General features: G+C 41.8%; 1 protein-coding gene and 1 long non-coding RNA gene across 2 annotated transcripts in view; one reads left to right on the forward strand and one right to left on the reverse strand.

Annotated features, from left to right (window-relative positions):
* The window catches only part of LOC113892976, a 58,802-nt gene extending 47,479 nt beyond the window's left edge, over positions 1–11,323 (forward strand). The window contains exons 3-4 of the long non-coding RNA XR_003511187.1: positions 9,814–10,039; positions 11,165–11,323. This is a non-coding gene — a long non-coding RNA (uncharacterized LOC113892976). The remainder of the gene's footprint in view (positions 1–9,813; positions 10,040–11,164) is intronic.
* Positions 4,695–10,086, reverse strand: LOC113892975 (lysozyme C, tracheal isozyme-like). Its single transcript, XM_027542520.1, has 4 exons — positions 9,872–10,086; positions 8,271–8,435; positions 6,332–6,407; positions 4,695–5,160 (listed from the first exon to the last, which is right to left on the reverse strand). Exons 1-4 carry the CDS (start codon positions 10,062–10,064, stop codon positions 5,094–5,096), a joined length of 501 nt encoding a protein of 166 aa, XP_027398321.1. The 5' UTR covers positions 10,065–10,086; the 3' UTR covers positions 4,695–5,093.
* Positions 11,324–21,745: the final 10,422 nt, after the last annotated feature.

Consider the following 21,745-nt stretch of genomic DNA (forward strand, 5'->3'; position numbering starts at 1 on the left):
TGAGGATGTACCGGGGGTAGACTTGAGAGCATCCCTACTTGACATCCAGCTCTTCACCTTTAACCTTGCTTGCCTCTGATGTCACCCGGGGTGAATCAGAGTAACCTTCCAGAATGCCTCCCAAGCTAAGACTACCGGGGGAAACATTCGTCACCTGAGTGCCTGTGCACGACCCTGAGTATTTCCTGACTACAATAAGACCAACGCAAACATAAAACTGAGATGTTCTTTCCAAGCATCACCACACCAGTATAACAGCCTCCTCTGATCCACTAACAGCCAGCATTACCAAAGAAAAAAAACCCATTGCAGTCCCAATCTGAGTAACCTTTAACCTCAGAGATGTTCTTGGAGCTAGAACTTCATCTAACTTCCTAACTTTCGATTACTAACGAGGCTAGGTGCTTTCTTGAATACCAATCCAGTTTGGGACCTAAACCACAGTACAATAACAGTATAGATCACAAGTCCCTTGAAAGTCTATGATCCAATAGATTAGGTTACTACTTCTAATTCCCAAGGAGTTATGAAATGGTCAAAGAGACCGAAAAGTTTGACCGAGAAAGGAAAGTTCTGTCCACATGCTTTGTTGCCCATTTCTGGTCGGTTCCTGAAGCAGACATTGGGTGCCTCTTGGCATTGGCAGGTCAGTATAACGCCCCGACAGGTTTCTGCCATAAGCCGTATGAGATCACCGTGGAACCGCAGAGCAGGGCTCCTTACTTGCTTCACGCAGGGCATGCCATTCATTCACACAAGCACACTGTAGAGTTAGTAAAGCACAGCAGAAAACGTGTTCGCTAAGAGAACAAAGAACTAAAGCTCCAAGCTTCCTTATCTTGTCCTGAAGGATCCTTGACGAGCCCCCAAGATGAAAGGTTGTTGTTGAATCACGCGAAGACACCGGGATTCTTGGCCCCCGGAGGAGAAGAATTCAATCTGGGGCCAGAGATGAGGCTTGATCGCTCAGAGCTTTTGTGTAATAAAGTTTTATTAAAGTATAAAGGAGATAGAGAAAGCTTCTGACATAGGCATCAGAAGTGGGTAGAAAGAGTACCCGCTTGCTAGTGTTAACAATGAAGTTATATACTCTCCAATGAACCCAAAGAATGTCTGGAGGTTGTAAGGACCTCACCAGACTTACTCCCAGAATTAACATTTTAAGATAACAGAAGGTTTAATCCAGAGACTGTCCTTAGGCAAGATACATTATTGTTATATAATCCTAAGGAATGTGGAGAAAGAAAAAAAGTTTGTCCTTTCTTCCTCCTTGAGAATTCCAGACCCCTCTCTCCTTGGGGATCCCTAGACTCCTTATCAACCTGCCTAGGAAATGACTCTCTCATCTTCAAAAGGGTTGAAGTCATAAAAGTCAAGGAAAAGGTGAAGTGAACTAGATCGAAGGAAACTGAAAAACATGACAGCCAAATTATAACACTCGATTCTGAATTAGACCTTTTCATTAAGAAGGATTTATGGGACACTTGATGAAATTGCATAGGATCAAATGATTAGGTGGTCCGAATTTGTCCGTGTTCACATCCTGGTTTGGATGATGTTTTGAGGAGTTACACACTGAAGAATTCAGAGCCACTGGGCACCATGTTGGCAGTATATTCTCAAACTGTTAAGAAAACACAGAAGGCTGTACTGTACTTGAAAATTTGGTGGGAAACAGATTATTTCAGTCTTCAAAAAGAAAAGTGAAAGTTGCTCAGTCATTCCAACTCTTTGTGACCCCATGGACTATACAGTCCATGGAATTCTCCAGGCCAAAATATTGGAGTGGGTAGCCTTTCCCTTCTCCAGGGGATCTTTCCAACCCGGGGATCGAACCTAGGTCTCCGACATTGCAGGCGGATTCTTTACCAGCTGAGCCACAAGGGAAGCCGAAGAATACAGGAGTGGGTACCCTATCCCTTTTCCAGCAGATCTGCCCAACCCAGGAATCCAATTGGGGTCTCCTGCCTTGCAGGAGGATTCATTACCAACTGAAGTATCAGGGAAGCACTTCAAAAAGTAGGAAACACTCTATTTTGAAAGAGACAAATATATGAATAGATAAAACATGTCTAATATGGTTATAGGCTTCAGCCCTGGGACACTCCAACATTTAAAAATCAATCAGCAGAGAAACAGCCAGCCAAGAAGGGCTGAGAAGAAACCATCAATGAGGCAGAATATAAAGCAGGAGAAGCTGAGGAAGAAAAAGTTTTCAGAAGTAGCAAGTGGTTCACTCTGTCAAATGCTGCCGAGACATCAAATAGCATGAACAGAAATCAGGTGATCACTAGAACTGGCCCCAAGGCATCCTGGGAGGAGTCATGTTGGAGGCGTTTTCAGCTGAGAGAGGACAGCAGTCAAATTCAGAAGAGATGAAAAGAGAAAGGGAGGTGAGGATGTGGAGTGGGTAAATATAGATATCTCATCCCAGAAGTGTTATGAACGGGGGTCGAAAATGTTGTAGGTGGTTGCAGGGGTTAATAGTCAGCCATATGTTGCTCTGGCTAAGCCATGAGAACATCACCATGGGAAAAGAATAAAAGCAAAATATAGCAATACAGCATAACCCAAACAAAAGTACATGAGGTTGATTACTTGGGGTCATCATGCCCTGGTAAGCTGAGGAAAAACGTAGTGTGGATCTTGGAACGCCAGGTCAGCTCAGGTTCAGATCGCTGCTTGTGCCCACACCAAGATGTTTTCCCAAGATGTTTTCCATATGCAGGTCTATGCCCTCCAGCTAGACGAAACCCCTTGTAAAAGAAAATAACAAAGATAGTTTAAAGTAATCAATAAAATGGGAGACATGACCAGGGACACAGGAGGCTGACTTCATCGTTGCACAACAGATGCTTTCTGTTGCCAAGACACTAAATAAAAGTGATGTGGCTCCGAAGAACAGGGCTCTTGATCTAAGAGGTCTTGGGTTCTCTGGTCCCATCTTTAAAACTTTAATTTTGACTCTGGTTTATTTTTCCCGAACTGTGCGTCGACCACTTTTGATCCCTACGTGCTGCACTGGCCGCAGCAGTTAGAGGGTTGTGTAGAGCCTACGGAGAGTTCTTTGTAAGGTGAAACGTTCCCAGGGCAGCTCGTGCAGTGCTGGGGATGATCCAGCAGAGGGAGAAACTCGGGATGCAGGAAACCCTCAGCCTAAACTGGAGTAGTGAGAGGGCTGTGATGAAGACTACATTTGGAGACTGCCATTTGAGGAGCAGAAGCCCTTCATCCCAGTGATAAAGGGGAAAGAAGGGAGGGCGGGCCCAGGGAAAGATGTTAGCTCTGTTATGCTGGCCAGGAAGGGAGGATTTTGTATGAGGTTGCTTCTGTTCTGTCAGTGTAATATCATCTGACAGACGACTTAAGACTGTAAGGCGGACTGTAAGGTCATCTGCTCAGAGCAGAGTATGGAAGGCCAGGGGTTGGTGTGTGTGCTGGGACTTTGAAAAGAGGGAAGTAAATAGTGACACTCATTGTGGAGAGTGAGGACACCAACACAGAAGGATTTCAGAGAAGTGACTATGATGACCAGGTAGACTTGAGGGCCCATTTGAGATTTGTATTGATGAATTTTTAAGTGAGGGGAAGTCCTTGGTGGTTCCATGGTTAGGACTCCGTGCTTTCACTGTTTAGAGTAAGAAGTCAAGCCCTCTTGGGGAACTAAGGTCCCTGAAGCTGTATGGCACAGCCAAAAAAGATTAAACATTTAAAACATTAAGTGAGATATCAGCAGGCTTATGGATTTCTCTAGCAATATCCACCTGTTTCAATACAGGTGAGAATGTAGGAAATACTAAGTGTCAGATCATTATTTCCCAATACATATGTATTTCTTCAGAGACATTAAATGGCTCTAAACAAAGGAAGACAAAGTATGAATTGCAAAGCTTTTAATGAAAATGTTTTTCTTTTACAACATGCATAATTTCACATCTATTAAATAGCAATTAATTCAATGCTTGCAAACTCATCTCCCTCTGAATTTAATCATAATTCATGAACTTAAGCTAATAAAACTAAGGAAAATCAACAGCTCATCTAATCCTTCTTTGTATTCCTTCAGGATCAGCAGGATGCCTAAATGAGTTCTTTACAAAGGCTAAAATAGGTTGATGTATATACTGTGAGTTTATTTTTAAAGCTGTTTAAATGCAACATTTCTACTAAAACATTTAAACCAAAGGTCACACTTATGAAAACAAAATTCTTGATCAGGCTGTTTTCATTTTTAGCCATTTGACGTTCTGCTCTTTTTGACTGAACAGATGAAAGTTCACATGCCTACTCAGGTGGGGCTTTGCCTGGATCAATTTGCTTAGAGATATTCTTTTGTTCTATTTTGTTGAATATTGGGGAGTACTTATATCATTCAAGATTAAGTCTGGGTTATCTCTTTGATTAAGAAATAAATGTACCAGAGATACATTTGATAATGAAGATTTTAGACAAATATTCACCAGCATTAGTTTTGTTAGCATGGAGAAGGCAATAGCACCCGATTCCAGTACTCTTGCCTGGAAAATCCCATGGACAGAGTTTGGTGGGCTGCAATCCATGGGGTCACAAACAGTCGGACACGACTGAGTGACTTCATTTTCACTTTTCACTTTCCTGCATTGGAGAAGGAAATGGCACCGGCTCCAGTGTTCTTGCCTAGAGAATCCCAGGGACGGGAAGCCTGGGGGGCTGCCGTCTATGGGGTTGCACAGAGTCAGAGACGACTGAAGTGACTTAGCATAGCATTGTTTTGTTCTGTTTTGTTGAATATTGGGGAGTACTTATATCATTTAAGATTAAGTCTGGGTTATCTCTTTGAGAAACTAAATGTACCAGAGATACATTTGATAATGAAGATTTTAGACAAATATTCACCAGCATTAGTTCTGTTAGCAAGCTGAAAAATGTTGTAGGCCCAATATCAAACAATAAACACATGAGGTAAATGTCAGCCTCTTAGAAGAAAGACCATATGCTCCTGCTTCGGTAAAAACATTATTTGTTTGAAAGAGTGGTAGTATAACCTTTTACTCAACTATTATTTCCTTAATATGAAAAAGAGATAAAATGAGCTGAAGACGAAAACTCCACAGTTACACTCCGCAACCCTTAACGTAACTTGTGAGATCACGGTTTTGACACTTGTTTTTCCATGCCACCCTGTAGAAAAAGGTAAAAGAAATGATAATAAGATTAAAACATATCTTCATTGTGTTATACATACTTCAAATCCTTTGTGAGAACAAAATAGTTAATCAGTCCATGAAATACAAGCTACAGACAGATCCAAATAGTGCTCATTTATCAGCTGGAGACATGTATACAAGGCCTTCACATCTCCCCAAGGCTTCACAGAATGCTGAACACAAATGTTGAGTCTTGTGTAGTCCACAACACAACTGCAAAGCGTATTCCATATTTACTTACTTTCAAAAATAATTTTAAGATATGACAAGGAATTGGTAGAGTGTGGAAAAACTTAAAAACTCTAGAAGTCCTTAGAATAAATTGAGGTGAAAGTAGATTGTTTATGTAATACACTGTTTAGCATAAATCTTAATATTTAGATTTTCCATTTTCAATTCCCTTGGTCTCAGAGAATCTTCCCACACTTTTCTGATAACAGTAAGATAAAACCACTCCATACCCTCTCACACACACCTTTTTTTGGCCACACCACATGGCCTGTGGTATCTCAGTTCCCCAACCAGGTCCCAGACCCCCTCCTCCTGCATTGAAAGCATAGAATCTTAACCACTAGGGAAGACCCCAGATCTCTCCTTTCATGCTTAACCCATACCTTCCTCTGTGAAGGGAACTTACATAGTGTTGAAGGTCCATTATACTTGAAACACAAACAAACTCAGAAAAAGAAATCAGATTTGTGGTTACCAATTGTGGGTATTGTGGGTGGGGTGAGGGGTGGGGAATTGGATGAAAGCATTGGAAAGTACTAGAAACCTCCAATTATAAGATAAGTAAACACTAGAGATGTGATATACAACATGATGAATAGAATTAACACTGCTGTGTCTCACATACTAAAATAGATTAGAGAGTAAATCACAAGATTTTTCATCACAACTTTTTTTCTTCTGTTTCTTTAATTTTTTAATTTATTTTTAAATGAAGGATAATTGCTTAACAGTATTGCATTGTGTTTCTTTAAATTTGTATCCTTTGAGATCATGGATGTTCACTAAACTTACTGTGAAAATCATTTCATGATGTACTAAGTCATTATGCTGTACACCTTAAATTTATGAAGTACTGTGTGTCAATTATATCTTAACAACACTCTATGGAAAACAAAAACAAAGAAATAACATACCATGCTGTAAGGCCTAGCTGACTGACAATCTTCTTTGCACATGCTACAGCTTGAGTGATGTCATCTTTCAGCAAAGCTGAAAAAGAGGTGGTGGGAAATGAGGACAATGTTCACAGAAATTCACGTAAATTTTAGGTTCAGCCAGCTTTATTCTCTTAGGCTGAGGAAAGAACAAATACAATTACTTTTTTAAGAGTCCCTATATCTGTGAATACTGGGAGAAAACTCTCTCTCTCCATTCTATCCCATTTGGCATGAAATAAAACATTCTGTTTTTCGTTTGCCAATGTCATTTGGAAGCTCTGAAACTATTAACTAACATGATAGAAGGTTCTCTTTTCAGTGGACACTTTGAAAACAAAACAAAAACAAACAAGCAGAAACCAGTCTAGCAGTTTTTTGCTCAGCAGTTCTACTAGTGAAAATTCATTCCAAAACAAGAAAAGTAATAAGTGATGTGCCCTAAGAGAATAAAGCTGACAGAGGGATCGTATGCGGAGGGAGGAGGGTTAAGGATGGGGAACACATGTATACCTGTGGCGGATTCATTTTGATAAAAATTAAAAGTAAAAAAAATAAATAAATAAATTTAAAAAATGGAAAAAAAAAAGCAAAGTAATAAGTGATGTACCCAAGATGTATGTATCAATACAAGAGTTGGATTAATAAATTTTAGAATATTTAGTGAAATTCTATTCATCCAGAAAAATTAATATGATTGATATTTGTTGAGAAAAATGATATTGTGCAATAACGAGCAAATTGTAAAGTAGTAAATATAGTACGATTTCATTTTTGTTGAAGCATATTGCTTACATGTTTGTATGTGGGTACAAATGTGGATTATATAGCTTTATATTCATGTACGTGAGTGATGTGTATTCTGAAAGAAGATGTGGAGACCACAAGTTACCGTGGTCATAAGTCTCTGGGTAGTAGAACTTTTATTCAATGACCACAGATTATTGTATAATACAAATAATTTTTTAAACTAAACTAACTGTATATAAAAGATATGTCCAGAAACAAATCTTCTTTATTAGGAATTTTAATATTAAAAATTAAACAATATCAAATTTGCATACTTCTCCAATATTTTTTGCAGTAAATTTTGCATGTGCACACGTGCATGTGTGACTCTCTGCGACCCCATGGACTGTAGCCCCCCAGGCTCCTCTGTTCATGTTGACTTTCTAGGCAAGAATGCTGAAGTGGGTTGCCATACCCTCCTTCAGAGGATCTTCCCAACCCGGGGATTGAACCTGTATCTCACATCTCCTGATTGCCAGGAGGGTCCTTTACTACTAGCCCCACCTGGGAAGCCCTAAATATTGCATATGTTATCTCAGTTTTAAAAGGAACTCAATAGAATATTTGTTTCACCCCAATTAAAAACAAATCCATATATTAACTTGTTAGAATGACAGTGCTTAAATAGGAAGTGTATGTTTTAGATATGCAAACTAAAGAATTTAGGAATGAAATGTGATAATGTTTCTAATTCACTTTAAGATCACTCAGCCAAAAACCCCTACTGTATAATATATACATAAAAGAAGTAAATATGACAAAATTTTAAAATTTTTTAAAAAATTTAAAAATATGACAACCAAATTATCCCTAAACCTCTCCCAACCAGGTAAATTAGTAGGAATGGCATTGTTCTTTACAAGGCATCAACATGTCCAGTTACAATACAGTGATAGATCATTCCAACTCTTGTATGTTAGCAAAGAGCAACCTTCTATGATACCAGCTTTTTAATTTCTTACTTAAGGAATTATGAGGTAGGTGATAAAGCAGTTTCTAGAAGTTAAGATAGAGTGTTTCTGGGTCCCTCATGAACTCTTCAAGACCTTTTCATTTGTATTAAATCTCTCCTCTTATAAGTACCGACCAAATGGGACCTGTGCCATCACTCAACAGTATCTTGTCTTACCACTGCAGGATACACCACAGCCGTTAACTGCTTTTGGGGTTTTGCCATCATTACACCACCATTTGCTGTTGATCTGAAATATCCCATAATCAGTGCTTTTGCCTCCACTACTATACTTTATAGCTTGTGTGTTATAACCGCTTTCTACTTTGGCCAAACACATCCCTGAAAAAAAAAATGTATTTTTAGTAATAAACAGCAACATCATATGACTTATATTTCATAGCACAATTCTATTTTACTAATGACTTATTTTAGAAGCATAAAGATATATTTTACTTGTAAATACTTTAACATTTGGTGTTACGGGCCCTTAGAATTCTTTTGTTAGCAAATCATTTGCTAATACTAATGAAACAAGATAACATGTTGTAAAAAATATTAAAATAGCTGTGTCTTCCATTGCTCCCATGCCCCAGGTAAGATTGAGCCTAGAATAGAAAAATCAACAGAGTGGTTAAATGGGTTTGGTCACTAGCAGCAGATGCATATACTAATGTAAAAACATTTGTACTAGGAAAAATAAGGATTTACTGCTGCTGCTGCTGGTAAGTCACTTCAGTCGTGTCCAACTCTGTGCGACCCCATAGACGGCAGCCCACCAGGCTCCCCCGTCCCTGGGATTCTCCAGGCAAGAACACTGGAGTGGGTTGCCATTTCCTCCTCCAATGCATGAAAGTGAAAAGTGAAAGTGAAGTTGCTCAGTCGCGACCGACTCTTATCGACCCCATGGACTGCAGCCTACCAGGCTCCTCCGTCCATGGGATTTTCCAGGCAAGAGTACTGGAGTGAGGTGCCATTGTCTTCTCCAAGGATTTACTAGGAGAAAGAAAATTTCTTATGATACCTAAAGGTGAATTTGGATATCAAATTAGAATCCAGACAATACGAATCATAGGATAGGAAAGACTATATCATCCATCCATTCATCTAGCCATTTGCTCGTGTATTAAAAAACAGTTAAGGAGCGGAAATGTCTGAATTCACTCTGAAAAATACAATGGACTGAAATACAAAGGAACTTTTCCTTAGGGCACATCTTGAATTCTGTGGAAGAAAATGACAAATAACTAATGAATTAGAGTCAGAATAATAGAATGATATTGCATGCTACATTTCAGGGATCCTTATTGATTGAGGAGAAACAGGTTCCTACAGTCCCTGTTCTAAGAGTTCAATGTAATTTTTTAAAAAACTTGGCTGTTAAAAACCCAGCATCATGGTAGGGGGATTAAAAATGACAAAAATACTGTCTTACTCTTGCTTGCAGAACCCAAATTGCAAGCTGGAAAATGGCTGAGGGCTGAAATATATCTTGTAGTCACCTTACAAGTACCAGCTGGCAAGTTTAGTGGCACTAGAGGAATACAGCAAGACCTGGCATGCTTAGAATGGTATAAAATTTGACCCTCCCATGCCTCCATCCTTCCCTGGGTACATCTGATTCTGAGCTGATGTTTTTGAGCCATTGTTAATGTACAAACCCTTCAAGGAAAAAAAAAAGCCATTCACTCAAAGTCCCTTTCTTATTCTTCTTCCTCAGTTAGTATCTGTTCCACAGCTGGCTGACTATTTGGAAGGATGAAGAATAGTTAACTTACAGTTTGCCAGGCTGATTCCCTTGTAGCCAGCCAATCCAAGATTCTTCAGAGTTTTGGCAAGCTCACACCTCTCAAATGTCTTGCCCTGGACAGCAACAGAAAGGAGCAGAAGCCCCAGAATAAGGAGAGCCTTCATGTTGACGGAAGCCAAATGTCCAAGTTGACCAGGTGAGCTGGACTTGCTATTTAACATCTTTTCCCTTCCGTCTTTTCTGACCAGTTTGGGAGCTCCACCCTTGGAGACACGTGGAAAGCAGGGAATGTTTATTGCTTCACTTACGCTAAAAGTTTTGATGTCCCAAGAGTTAATTGCAAGAAATCATGAAATGATATTGCTTGAAGACATTGCTCAGAAAGAACTGGCATTAGCTCTATCGCCCAAAGAGGAACTTCCTCCTATTTGATTATGAATGTGAGCAACTAGAAAGGAAAAAACCCTGAATGAACATATTACACAATGGAAAATGTGCTCCCATCTTTGATTAACATTCATTTGCACTAAGTTTTTTATGTGCTTTCATTATGTTGTCTTCATCTTTTTCACTTAAAAGTATTTTATGTACACTTTCCACAAAGAATGTGACACACTGCCTGTTGTTCTGATAGGTGTATAGCAAAGCACCACGTTGATCACAGATTCCTATGCTGACTCTTTTGGTTGTTTCTCAGCTCTTAATTCGTAAATCAATATTTTACTGTTATAAGTAAGCCTCATGTGAACATTGCTAAGTCCTTTCTGACAATGTCTTACTTCACTTTCTCATGTTAGAACATAAAGTGTCATTGTAAAGCAAGAAACAGTATAGTAAAACCTACAAAAGAATAGCAGAATTGTGTCACCCAAAATCTTCCCCTTTGGCACAACGATTGTTTTGAGCTGAGGCAGTTGAGAAGAAGAAGATTCAAGAAAAGTCCTCTTCCTCCCTCTATTTTCCTGAAAGTAAAACATAAATGTGTGCAGAAATTAATCATTTGAAACACTAGACACTTATCAGCCCCAAGACAGCACCTGAGGACTCTGCAAAAGAGCCTTTGCTGACTAGCTATTATCTTCCATTATTCTCTAATGTATTTACTGTCCCACAATTTGCCACTCTTGGAAGCCTAGTACTCTGTTCCTCTGTCTTGTTGCTCACTTAAAAGTATATTGTTCTTTGGTTAAGATAATCTGTAAGTCCAAATTCTGTCTTCCTCCTCGAGTTAGTCATCCCTGCATTTCTTACAAGTATACATGAGATGTATATGTTAATATACTTGTTTCCTTTTCTCTTGTTAATCTGTCTTTGGTTACAGAGCCACAGTGAAAAGCTGAAAAGGGTAAAAGGAAACACATGTTTCCTCCTGTACAGTTTCTAGTGATGAGGATGGGACAGCAAAAGGCTGGGACACTCCACTCTCCCTGGAGACTGCAGTTGAGATATGGGATAACCGACAACAGACCAGCAGAAGGTAAGAGGTCTTACCATGTCAGTCTCGCAAATCTCTGTCTATAGAGCATAGTCAAGAGAGAAGGATAAAGATTTCTGTTTGTCCCTTTCCAAATTCACAGCTGCAGGAGAAAAACATTTGTGAAAATGGATATTGAATCATGACTCTTGTGAATTTGATTTTGGTAATCAACACCTATGGTGACCGATTCTTGGCCTCTCAGATAGAGTCATGTTTTCCTTTATCATAAGGATGAAAAACTATAAGATGAGACTCTCCATTTGTTTTGTTTTATGTATTGAGAGCTTGGCTTTATAACCAGTGAGAATGTGCCCTCCGGTTTCTGCCCTTACAGGGTACAGTTTCTGTCACACTTGCATCTGCAGCCAGCTAGAAGCCTAAGACATGAAGTGACAGGCAGCATTCTCTGTCCAAACATGCTGGCTCTCAGGGAAGTGTGTCTTAATAAAGTGTCCAAATTCATAAGGGGCCTTTTTGGTCTCTAATTTCATTGCCTGGTTTTGAGGGGAAAATTCACACAGCATTATCACTTTTCTGGTAACCCAGGTTAGGAGGTCAGTGATTTAAGACATCTCACTTTGTGGGAGATAGAGGTTTGTCACCTGAGATGAGGAAGGTCTTTGCTTTCTTAGGCTTTCTCTGCAGAGGCTCTGCATCTTGAGAAGGCTACATTTCTTAGAGAACACCACTGGTGTCCATGGGTAAACCCTAATATTGGTTTTAAGCCGTAAAAATACTCACTGGCTGGAGTCAGAACTGAAATAGATACATTGAAGATTTGGACTTGTACACCTAAAAGACTTTTTACATTTTATTTGTTTATTCACTTATTTATGTATGGCTGCTCTGGGTCTTCCTTGCTGTACGCAGGCTTTCTCTAGGTGCTGCTAGCGGGGGCTATCTCTAGTTGTAGTGGGTGAACTCGTTGCAGGGGCTTCTCTTGTTATGCGCATGGGCTCCATCCAGGTTCCCAGGTTCCATAGTTGCAGAGCCTGGGCTCAGTAGTTGTGGCGCGTGGGCTTAGTTGCCCCACGGCATGTGGAATCTTCCCAGATCAGAGATCAAACCCGTGTCCCCTGCGTTGGCAGGGTTCTTAACTACTTTACCACCAGGGGTCTCTAAAAGGATTTTTTAAAATTAATTTATTCTATTTCTGGCTGTCCTGGGTCTTCATTGCTCGCGAGCTTTTCTCTAATCGTGCAGAGAAAGTGCTACTCTCTAGTGTGTGGGCTTCTCGTTCTCACTGTGGTAGCTTCTCCTGTTTTGGACCACAGGCTCTAGGGCACATGGGCTTCAGTAGTTGGGATTCATGGGCTCAGTAATGCAGGTCCTACGCTCAAGAACATAGGCTCAGTCGTCATGTTGCACAGGCTTAGTTGCTCTGGAGCATATGGGGTCTTCCTGGATCAAGGATCAAACCCATGTCTTCTGCATTGGAAGGCGGATTCTTTACCACTGAATCATTAGGTAAGCCTGCTAAAGGATTTTAAAGAGAGCTCTACTCTTAAACAAATGTCCTCTTGGTACCTATAGGAAAATCAGATTAAAGAAAAAAAAGAAAGAGAAAGGAAGAAGAAAAGAAAGAAGATAGAAGTATATACAGAATACCTTGGCTGTATATATACAAAACATTTCCTTAACATGTTTAGGAAGGGAAAATCAGAGAACCAAATGTCAAGAACTGAAGATGGCACTCAAGTTGGTGTGAAACTTATGGAAATATTGATAGTGAGGAAATAGTTTTGACGAAGGTCAAGAAAATGTATAGAAAGGCTTGATAGACTGTCCCCTCCCTGTAAGCTGACTCCACCAGGTCCAGACCTTCCCATATTTGGGGCAGGTACTACAGAAAAAAAAATTACTGAACACTCTTATCCAACCATTAAGGAAAAGAAAAACATTATGGTAATAATCCTAGATTTCTGGTAATAGGCAAATATGCCTCTGAGTTCCTTTTTCGAAATTCTTTCTTAGTCCCTTGGAAATATTGACCTTACCATGTCTTTGAAATCTAAGCATCCAAAAAGATAAATGTTGGCCAAAGCAAACATGGAACTGGGAAAAAACAAAAAAATAAGAGACAGGTTTTTTTAAGAAAACAAATTGCTATTTGATATTTCTGTAAGCTCCATTTCTTCAGATTTTGTCCACAGCTTCCACAAGATTATCTATTAAAGACAAGTAAAAGTTTTTTCCACAAATATTGGTAAAATGCTTCAGCCATCTGAATAGGTATACTTAACTTGTTCCATCTTGCAAGAAACACCGTTTAGATCCAGCTATTCTTTTATAATAGTTACAAGAAATAACTATTCTACTTTTATTTTAAACTTATAAACCATAGAAGTTTCTTTGCCACAGCTCTGGGGGCTGGGAAGTGCAAGATTAAGGCGCCAGCACACTGGATTCTTCTGCAAGTCCTCTTCCTGGTTCATCACCAGGGCTTTCTTGCTGCTCTTCACAAGGCGGAAGGGTCTCTGTGGGGTCTGTCTCATGAGCACACTAATCCCATTCATGAAGGCTGCACCCTCATCACCTGAGAATCACTCAAGTGCCGCACCTCCTAATATATCATCTTTGGGGCTTTAGGATGTCAACATCTGAATTTAGGGATAACACAAACAGAATATAACTACTCTTATAAAACTATTCTTTTGTAAGTTCATCTCAAGGTGTAGTGGGAATGCTTTGGAATTTTAAATCCCTTAAAAGGTGTTAGCTTCCTGCCCTAGCAATTTGCTATCAGTTGATAATTGTTTAAATGAATATTCTTATGATGCAAAATTAGTTCTCAAGAAGTTTCAGTGTTCTGGGACTCTGTCAGGTGATCTTAATCAGGAGTTCTGGGTTATTGAAAAAAGGGGGAATCTATTTGCAGGTCTTCCTTGATTTATGGTGAGGTTACATTCTGATAATCGTATCGTAAGTTAGATATATAGTAAGTCAAAAAATGTATACTATACCTAACTTACCAAACATCATAGTTCTGCCCAGCATATCTTAAACTTTTCCGGGACAGATATATTAGCCTACAGCCAGGCAAAATCATCTGACACAAAGCCTATTTTAAAATAAAGTGTTGAATATCTCATGTGATATATTGAATACACTTCGGAAATTGGAAGACAGAATGGTTGTCTGGGTACAGAATGGTTGTAAGTATATTGGTTGTGTTCAGTTCAGTTCACTTCAGTCGCTTAGTCCTGTCCGACTCTTCGCGACCCCATGAATTGCAGCACGCCAGGCCTCCCTGTCCATCACCAACCCCCAGAATTCACTCAGACGCACATCCATTGAGTCAGTGATGCCATCCAGCCATCTCATCTTCTGTCGTCCCCTTCTCCTCCTGCCCCCAATCCCTCCCAGCATCAGAGTCTTTTCCAATGAGTCAGCTCTTTGCATGAGTTGGCCAAAGTACTGGAGTTTCAGCTTCAGCATCATTCCCTCCAAATAATCCCAGGGCTGATCTCCTTCAGAATGGACTGGTTGGATCTCCTTCAGTCCAAGGGACTCTCAAGAGTCTTCTCCAACACCACAGTTCAAAAGCATCAATTCTTTGGTACTCAGCTTTCTTCACAGTCCAAATCTCACATCCATACACGACCACAGGAAAAACCATAGCCTTGACTAGACAAACCTTTGTTGGCAAAGTAATGTCTCTGCTTTTGAATATGCTATCTAGGTTGATCATAACTTTCCTTCCAAGGAATAAGTGTCTTTTAATTTCATGGCTGCAGTCACCATCTGCAGTGATTTTGGAGCCCCCCAAAAATAAAGTCTGACACTTTCCACTGTTTCCCCATCTATTGCCCATGAAGTGGTGGGACCGGATGCCATGATCTTCATTTTCTGAATGTTGAGCTTTAAGCCAATTTTTTCATTCTCCACTTTCATTTTCATCAAGAGGATTTTTAGTTCCTCTTCACTTTCTGCCATAAGGGTGGTGTCATCTGCATATCTGAGGTTATTGATATTTCTCCCAGCAATCTTGATTCCAGCTTGTGTTTCTTCCAGCCCAGCATTTCTCATGATGTACTCTGCATATAAGTTAAATAAGCAGGGTGATAATATACAGCCTTGACATATTCCTTTTCCTATTTGGAACCAGTCTGTTGTTCCATGTCCAGTTCTAACTGTTGCTTCCTGACCTGCATACAGGTTTCTCAAGAGGCAGGTCAGGTGGTCTGGTATTCCTATCTCTTTCAGAGTTTTCCACAGTTTATTGTGATCAACACAGTCAAAGGCTTTGGCATAGTCAATAAAGCAGAAATAGATGTTTTTCTGGAACTCTCTCGCTTTTCCCATGATCCAGCAGATGTTGGCAATTTAATCTTTGGTTCCTCTGCCTTTTCTAAAACCAGCTTGAACATCAGGAAGTTCATGGTTCACATACTGCTGAAGCCTGGCTTGGAGAATTTTGAGCATTACTTTACTAGCATGTGAAATGAGTGCAATTGTGTGGTAGTTCGAGCGTTCTTTGGCATTGGCTTTCTTTGGGATTGGAATGAAACTGACCTTTTCCAGTTGTGTGGCCACTGCTGAGTTTTCCAAATTTGCTGACATGTTGAGTGCAGCACTTTCACAGCATCATCTTTCAGGATTTGAAATAGCTCAACTGGAATTCCATCACCTCCATTAGATTTGTTCTAGTGATGCTTTCTAAGGCCTACTTGACTTCACATTCCAGGATGTCTGGCTCTAGATGAGTGGTCATACCATCGTGATTATCTGAGTCGTGAAAATCTTTTTTGTACAGTTCTTCTGTGTATTCTTGCCACCTCTTCTTAATATCTTCTGCTTCCATTAGGTCCATACCATTTCTGTCCTTTATCGAGCCCATCTTTGCATGAAATGTCCCCTTGGTATCTCTAATTTTCTTGAAGAGATCTCTAGTCTTTCCCATTCTGTTGTTTTCCTCTATTTCTTTGCATTGATTGCTGAAGAAGTTTTCTTATCTTTTATTGCTATTTTTTGGAATTCTGTGTTCAGATGCTCATATCTTTCCTTTTCTCCTTTGCTTTTCGCTTCTCTTCTTTTCACAGCTATTTGTAAGGCCTCCCCAGACAGCCATTTTGCTTTTTTGCATTTCTTTTCCATGGGGATGGGCTTGATCCCTGTTAGGTAGGTAGAATAGGGAAAAGGAGTCCAAAATGGTGGTGGCTAAAAGACAAAGAAGGGAAAAGCCCGCGAAAACAGAACAAAAGAAGGCCTGAGGACCAGAGTGAGGACCTCAGGTAAAATAAACAACACTCCTGGCTGGTCCAATTTACATAGGACAGACCCAGAGAGAGATAAATGTTTAAATAGAGGAGCCAAAGCTAGCTCGCTGTCTCTCCCCAACGTGCTGGGGCGCTTTTCTCCTCGTGTCTGTGGATCGACGTGCCTTTACGCCTTGAAGATGGATTTTCCTGCTATCTTCTAAATAAAATAGAGCTGTAACACTGAGCTGTAACACTGACTTGTCTAAGAGCTATAACATGGTCCATTCAAGATCTGAGAGCTATAACATGGTCTATCCAAGACCTGAGAGCTGTGACACGCTGAGGGGGCTTTAATGTCTATCACTCCAAATCTTTGTTGTGACAAGAGAAAGAACAGAGGAACATACACTACGTGACATCTATGGTGCCGTGACTTGGGTTTAACCTGGCTGAAACCACCTCTGCGTGAAAGAGGCCAAGCACAGCAGGAGCCCAACTCAGCAAAGCTCCCATGCTAGATGTGGAAGGCGAAGAAACCCAGAGCAAGGGAAGGCCCATCGTGCTGGAAACTGAGACAGAGAAAAACAAACTCAGTAGAAAGCTCATGCGGCCCAGTCTCAGATTCCAAAAGACCTCTGGTTAAGGTAAGAGGTCCTTGCTCCTATGGCTGGAGGGACATGCCTAACGAAGTCTTAATTCCTTTACAATCTCTCGTTTCTTGTTTCCTCAAACCTCCTGCGAACAAGCAGACGACAGGGAACACAACTGAGGGACTCTGGAGAGACTGCTCCTCAACATGTCCCAAAGGCGCTATCTGCTGAGCTCCAGTAGCTATTACACAAGCAGGTAGGGGTTCTTTTGTCCTTTCTCTTCTCTGTGCCAAGGATCAGACCAATGAAACTGAGCACCGGTCAGATATTTAGCAAATTTTCTGGCGGGCTATGAAGGAGATTCCTTGACACGTTTTTCCCACTGCTTTTTCCTCCTGTCCTTCAGCTCTCTTTCCGGGTCGGGACTTGAACCTGACCAAAACCCCAGGGTGCCCGGCTTCAGGACCTAATAAAGCTCAGGCTCTGAGGTCTCATTGCAAAAATTCATTGAGAGTCAAAGCGATAGATAAGAGGTAGACTTGTTAATGCAGAGTACATCATGAGAAACGCTGGACTGGAAGAAACACAAGCTGGAATCAAGATTGCCGGGAGAAATATCAATCACCTCAGATATGCAGATGACACCACCCTTATGGCAGAAAGGGAAGAGGAACTAAAAAGCCTCTTGGTGAAAGTGAAAGTGGAGAGTGAAAAAGTTGGCTTAAAGCTCAACATTCAGAAAACGAAGATCATGGCATCCGGTGCCATCACTTCATGGGAAACAGATGGGGAAACAGTGGAAACAGTGTCAGACTTTATTTTTGGGGGGCTCCAAAATCACTGCAGATGGTGACTGCAGCCATGAAATTAAAAGATGCTTACTCTTTGGAAGGAAAGTTATGATCAACCTAGATAGTATATTCAAAAGCAGAGACATTACTTTGCCAACAAATGTTTGTCTAGTCAAGGCTATGGTTTTTCCTGTAGTCATGTATGGATGTGAGAGTTGGACTCTGAAGAAGGCTGAGTGCCGAAGAATTGATGCTTTTGAACTGTGGTGTTGGAGAAGACTCTTGAGAGTCCCTTGGACTGCAAGGAGATCCAACCAGTCCATTCTGAAGGAGATCAGCCCTGGGATTTCTTTGGAAGGAATGATGCTAAAGCTGAAACTCCAGTACTTTGGCCACCTCATGTGAAGAGTTGACTCATTGGAAAAGACTCTGATGCTGGGAGGGATTGGGGGCAGGAGGAGAAGGGGACGACAGAGGATGAGATGGCTGGATGGCATCACTGACTCGATGGACGTGAGTCTGAGTGAACTCTGGGAGTTGATGATGGACAGGGAGGCCTGGCGTGCTGTGATTCATGGGGTCGCAAAGAGTCGGACACAACTGAGCGACTGAACTGAACTGAACTGAACTGAGACTTGTTAAGATTCAGAGAGAAGCGCCCACTCTACAGGGTACTGGCCGTGGAATGGCAGCCTGGCTAGGTTTTGCGAGCGTGGTGAATTCACATGCTAATGAGTGAGAGGATCATCCCGGCCATTGGGGAACCACCCACTCCTCCATCTTTTGACAGTGCCTTGGAGCTGTCCTGCCACCTCTGGGTGTGTCTGTTGGCTTATAGATCGGGGATTAAGGTTTACTTGAATTTGACTTGTCATCTGGACCCAAATGGTTTTAATTGGTTTACATTATACCCTTGTGCTATGTCATTCTTTCAAAGGTTGTGCTCTGCCCCCTTCCCTCCTGTTTCATGCTCTTTTCTTGAGCCCCATCCAGACCCATAAGGTTGCCTCTACAATCTTCTGGAGAGACAATCAGAAAATAGCTGGCCTTGGTAGGAAAATATTTTATAATATCCAATCCCCTAATCCTACCCAGTACTGGTCACACTGGAGACCTTGGGGACACCCAACTCCAGTCCTGGGGTCCCAGGAGGTCATCACGCCTTGACATGCCTAGGGATCTGGTCCTCAAAAGGTTGTCATGCCTCAACCTGCTCGGGGATCCGCCAGTCCCAGGGGTCCCAGGAGGTCATCATGCCTCGACCTGCCCAGGGACCCAATTCTCAGGAGGCCGTCACGCCTCGACCTGCCCAGGGATTGGATCTCTAGGAGGCTGTCATGCCTCAGCCTGCCTGGGGATCTGATCCCTGACCCAGGGACGCCTGGCTCTCAGGTTGCAACAGTTCTGGGTAGGATAAGCTTCAGAAAGACTCACCCCTAAGGAAGTCCACCCATAAAAATCGAAAGATGTCATTTTCTTTTCTCCCTGTCATGACTGTCTTTCAGATGGGAAATAACCAATCCACCTCCCAGCAGATGCCCTTGAGATGCATCCTTGATAAATGGAAGCTGTTCAACCCTCTAGCTCTAAGGAGAAGTCGCTTGAAATTCTTTTGTGCCACTGTGTGGCCACAGTATCCACTGGGGGACGAGGAACACTGGCCTGAGGATGGAACTTTAAATTACAATACCATCCTGCAATTAGAATTATTCTGCAAAAGACAAGGGAAGTGGACAGAGATCCCTTATGTCCAAATTTTCTTCCGACTAAGAGACATACAGGAACTCTGTCTTAAGTATGGGATTGTTGTACACCCTAAAAGTGAGCCCACTAGGCAAATGGTGTTAGGCACAGGCAACCAAGAAAAGGAACGCCCTCGTGAAGGCTCACCTCCCACAGCTCCCGAGTTGCCTGGTGCTCCTTCCTTGTATCCAAACGTGCCCCCATATCTGGAAGCACCCCCTCCACAAAAGCCAGCTCGAGTATGTCCCTTAGTTGAAACTGGAGAAGAATTCAGACCAACCCGGGTCCATAAGCCCTTCTCCCTTTTAGAACTAAGACAGATCAAACAAGACCTGGGAAGCTATACAGATGACCCAGGCAAATATATAGATACATTCCAACATATTACCTTGGCCTTTGACTTGACATGGAAAGACATCATGGTCATATTTACTCAAACTTTATCTGACCCTAAACATACTAGGGTCTTAAAGGAAGCCCAGAGATATGCAACAGGGCTTCACATGTCCAGTGATAGATATCCAGTAGGGGAAACCGCAGTTCCTGCCTCCGATCCTAATTGAAATTATAATGACCCTGAGCACACCTGGGAAAGAGATCATTTTCTAATCTGTGTGAAGAGAGGACTGAAAACAGCCCAACAAAAAGTAATTAGCTATGGCCGGGTCTCAACAATAACTCAAGAGCCCAATGAGAACCCCATTGCCTTTCTGGAAAGGCTAAAAGAGGCACTCCAAAAGTTTAGCAATCTGGACTTAGACTCTTACGAAGGACAGGTGATTTTAAAGGACAAATTCCTGTCCCAATGTGCATCAGATATCAGAATTAAGTTACAACAGCTACAACAGCAGGACCCTGCTGCCTCTTTAGATGAGATGGTCCAGACAGCCACCAATACCTTTTATAACAGAGAACAGGAGAAGGAGGCCAAGGCCCAGGAGAGGGAGAAAAAGAAAGAGACAAGGCATGCCCAGATGCTGGCCGCTCTCCAGAGAAGCCCTATGGCAAACCCTGAGTCCTTGAAGGACAAGGCACGAGACAAATGCCTGATCTGTAGACAGGCGGGGCATTGGGCCAAGAGTGTCCAAACCGTGACCAGTCTCCTAGAATGGCTTGCCACAAATGCCATCAACTGGGACATTGGGCGGCAGTCTGCCCTCGAGACCCAAGAGCCTCAAGGTCAAGTGCCAAGCCTACCCTCATGATGGTTCAAGAGGACTGAAGCGGCCCACTCCAGCCAGCCTGCCTGACACAGATAACCATCACGGGGCTGGAGCCAAGGGTGCAACTGGATGTGGCAGGTAGGTCCGAAAATTTCTTGGTTGACACAGGGGCTACCTACTCTGTCTTGATCTCCTACTCCGGAGCCTTCTCCTCCCAAACCTGTACCATTTTGGGTGCTACAGGAAAAGCAACTACTAAAAGATTCACCCGAGCACTTCTTTGTTGCTGGGATGGACAAATATTTTCCCACCAGTTTCTGGTGGTCCCTGAGTGTCCTACTCCCTTATTGGGAAGAGATATACTCCCTTGTGATGGGAAGTTTTTCAGCCCCTAAAGCTCTACAGCTCCTGGTTACTACTAAAGAACCCATTACACCTTCAATAGAGAGGGGCCAAAAACTATGGGAAGACAAAATTAACCCCCAGGTGTGGGACCAGACGATTCCTGGACGAGCCCACCAAGCTGAACCGGTCATCATTGTCCTTGGAGATCCCACTCGGTTTCCTAACCGGAAACCATACCCTCTCAAAAGAGAGGCTTGAGAGGGACTACAGCCTTTAATAAATAAATTCCTTGCTTGTGGGCTATTGGTCCCCTCCAGTTCGCCATGTAACACCCCAATCCTCTCAGTAAAGAAAACAGACGGAACCTGGCGAATGGTTCAAGATCTCCAGATCATAAATGAAGCTGTAGTCCCCCTCCATCCCACAGTACCCAATCCCTATGTAATCTTGGGAGAAATCCCACCCAGTGCCAAGTGGTTTACAATCTTGGATCTCAAAGATGCATTTTTTTGCATACCACTAGCTAAAGAATCCCAATATCTTTTTGTCTTTGAGTGGGAGGCCCCAGGAGAAAAACACCAACAAATGACTT

The sequence above is a fragment of the Bos indicus x Bos taurus genome, chromosome 5, assembly GCF_003369695.1.
Source record: "Bos indicus x Bos taurus breed Angus x Brahman F1 hybrid chromosome 5, Bos_hybrid_MaternalHap_v2.0, whole genome shotgun sequence".
NCBI lineage: Eukaryota > Metazoa > Chordata > Mammalia > Artiodactyla > Bovidae > Bos > Bos indicus x Bos taurus.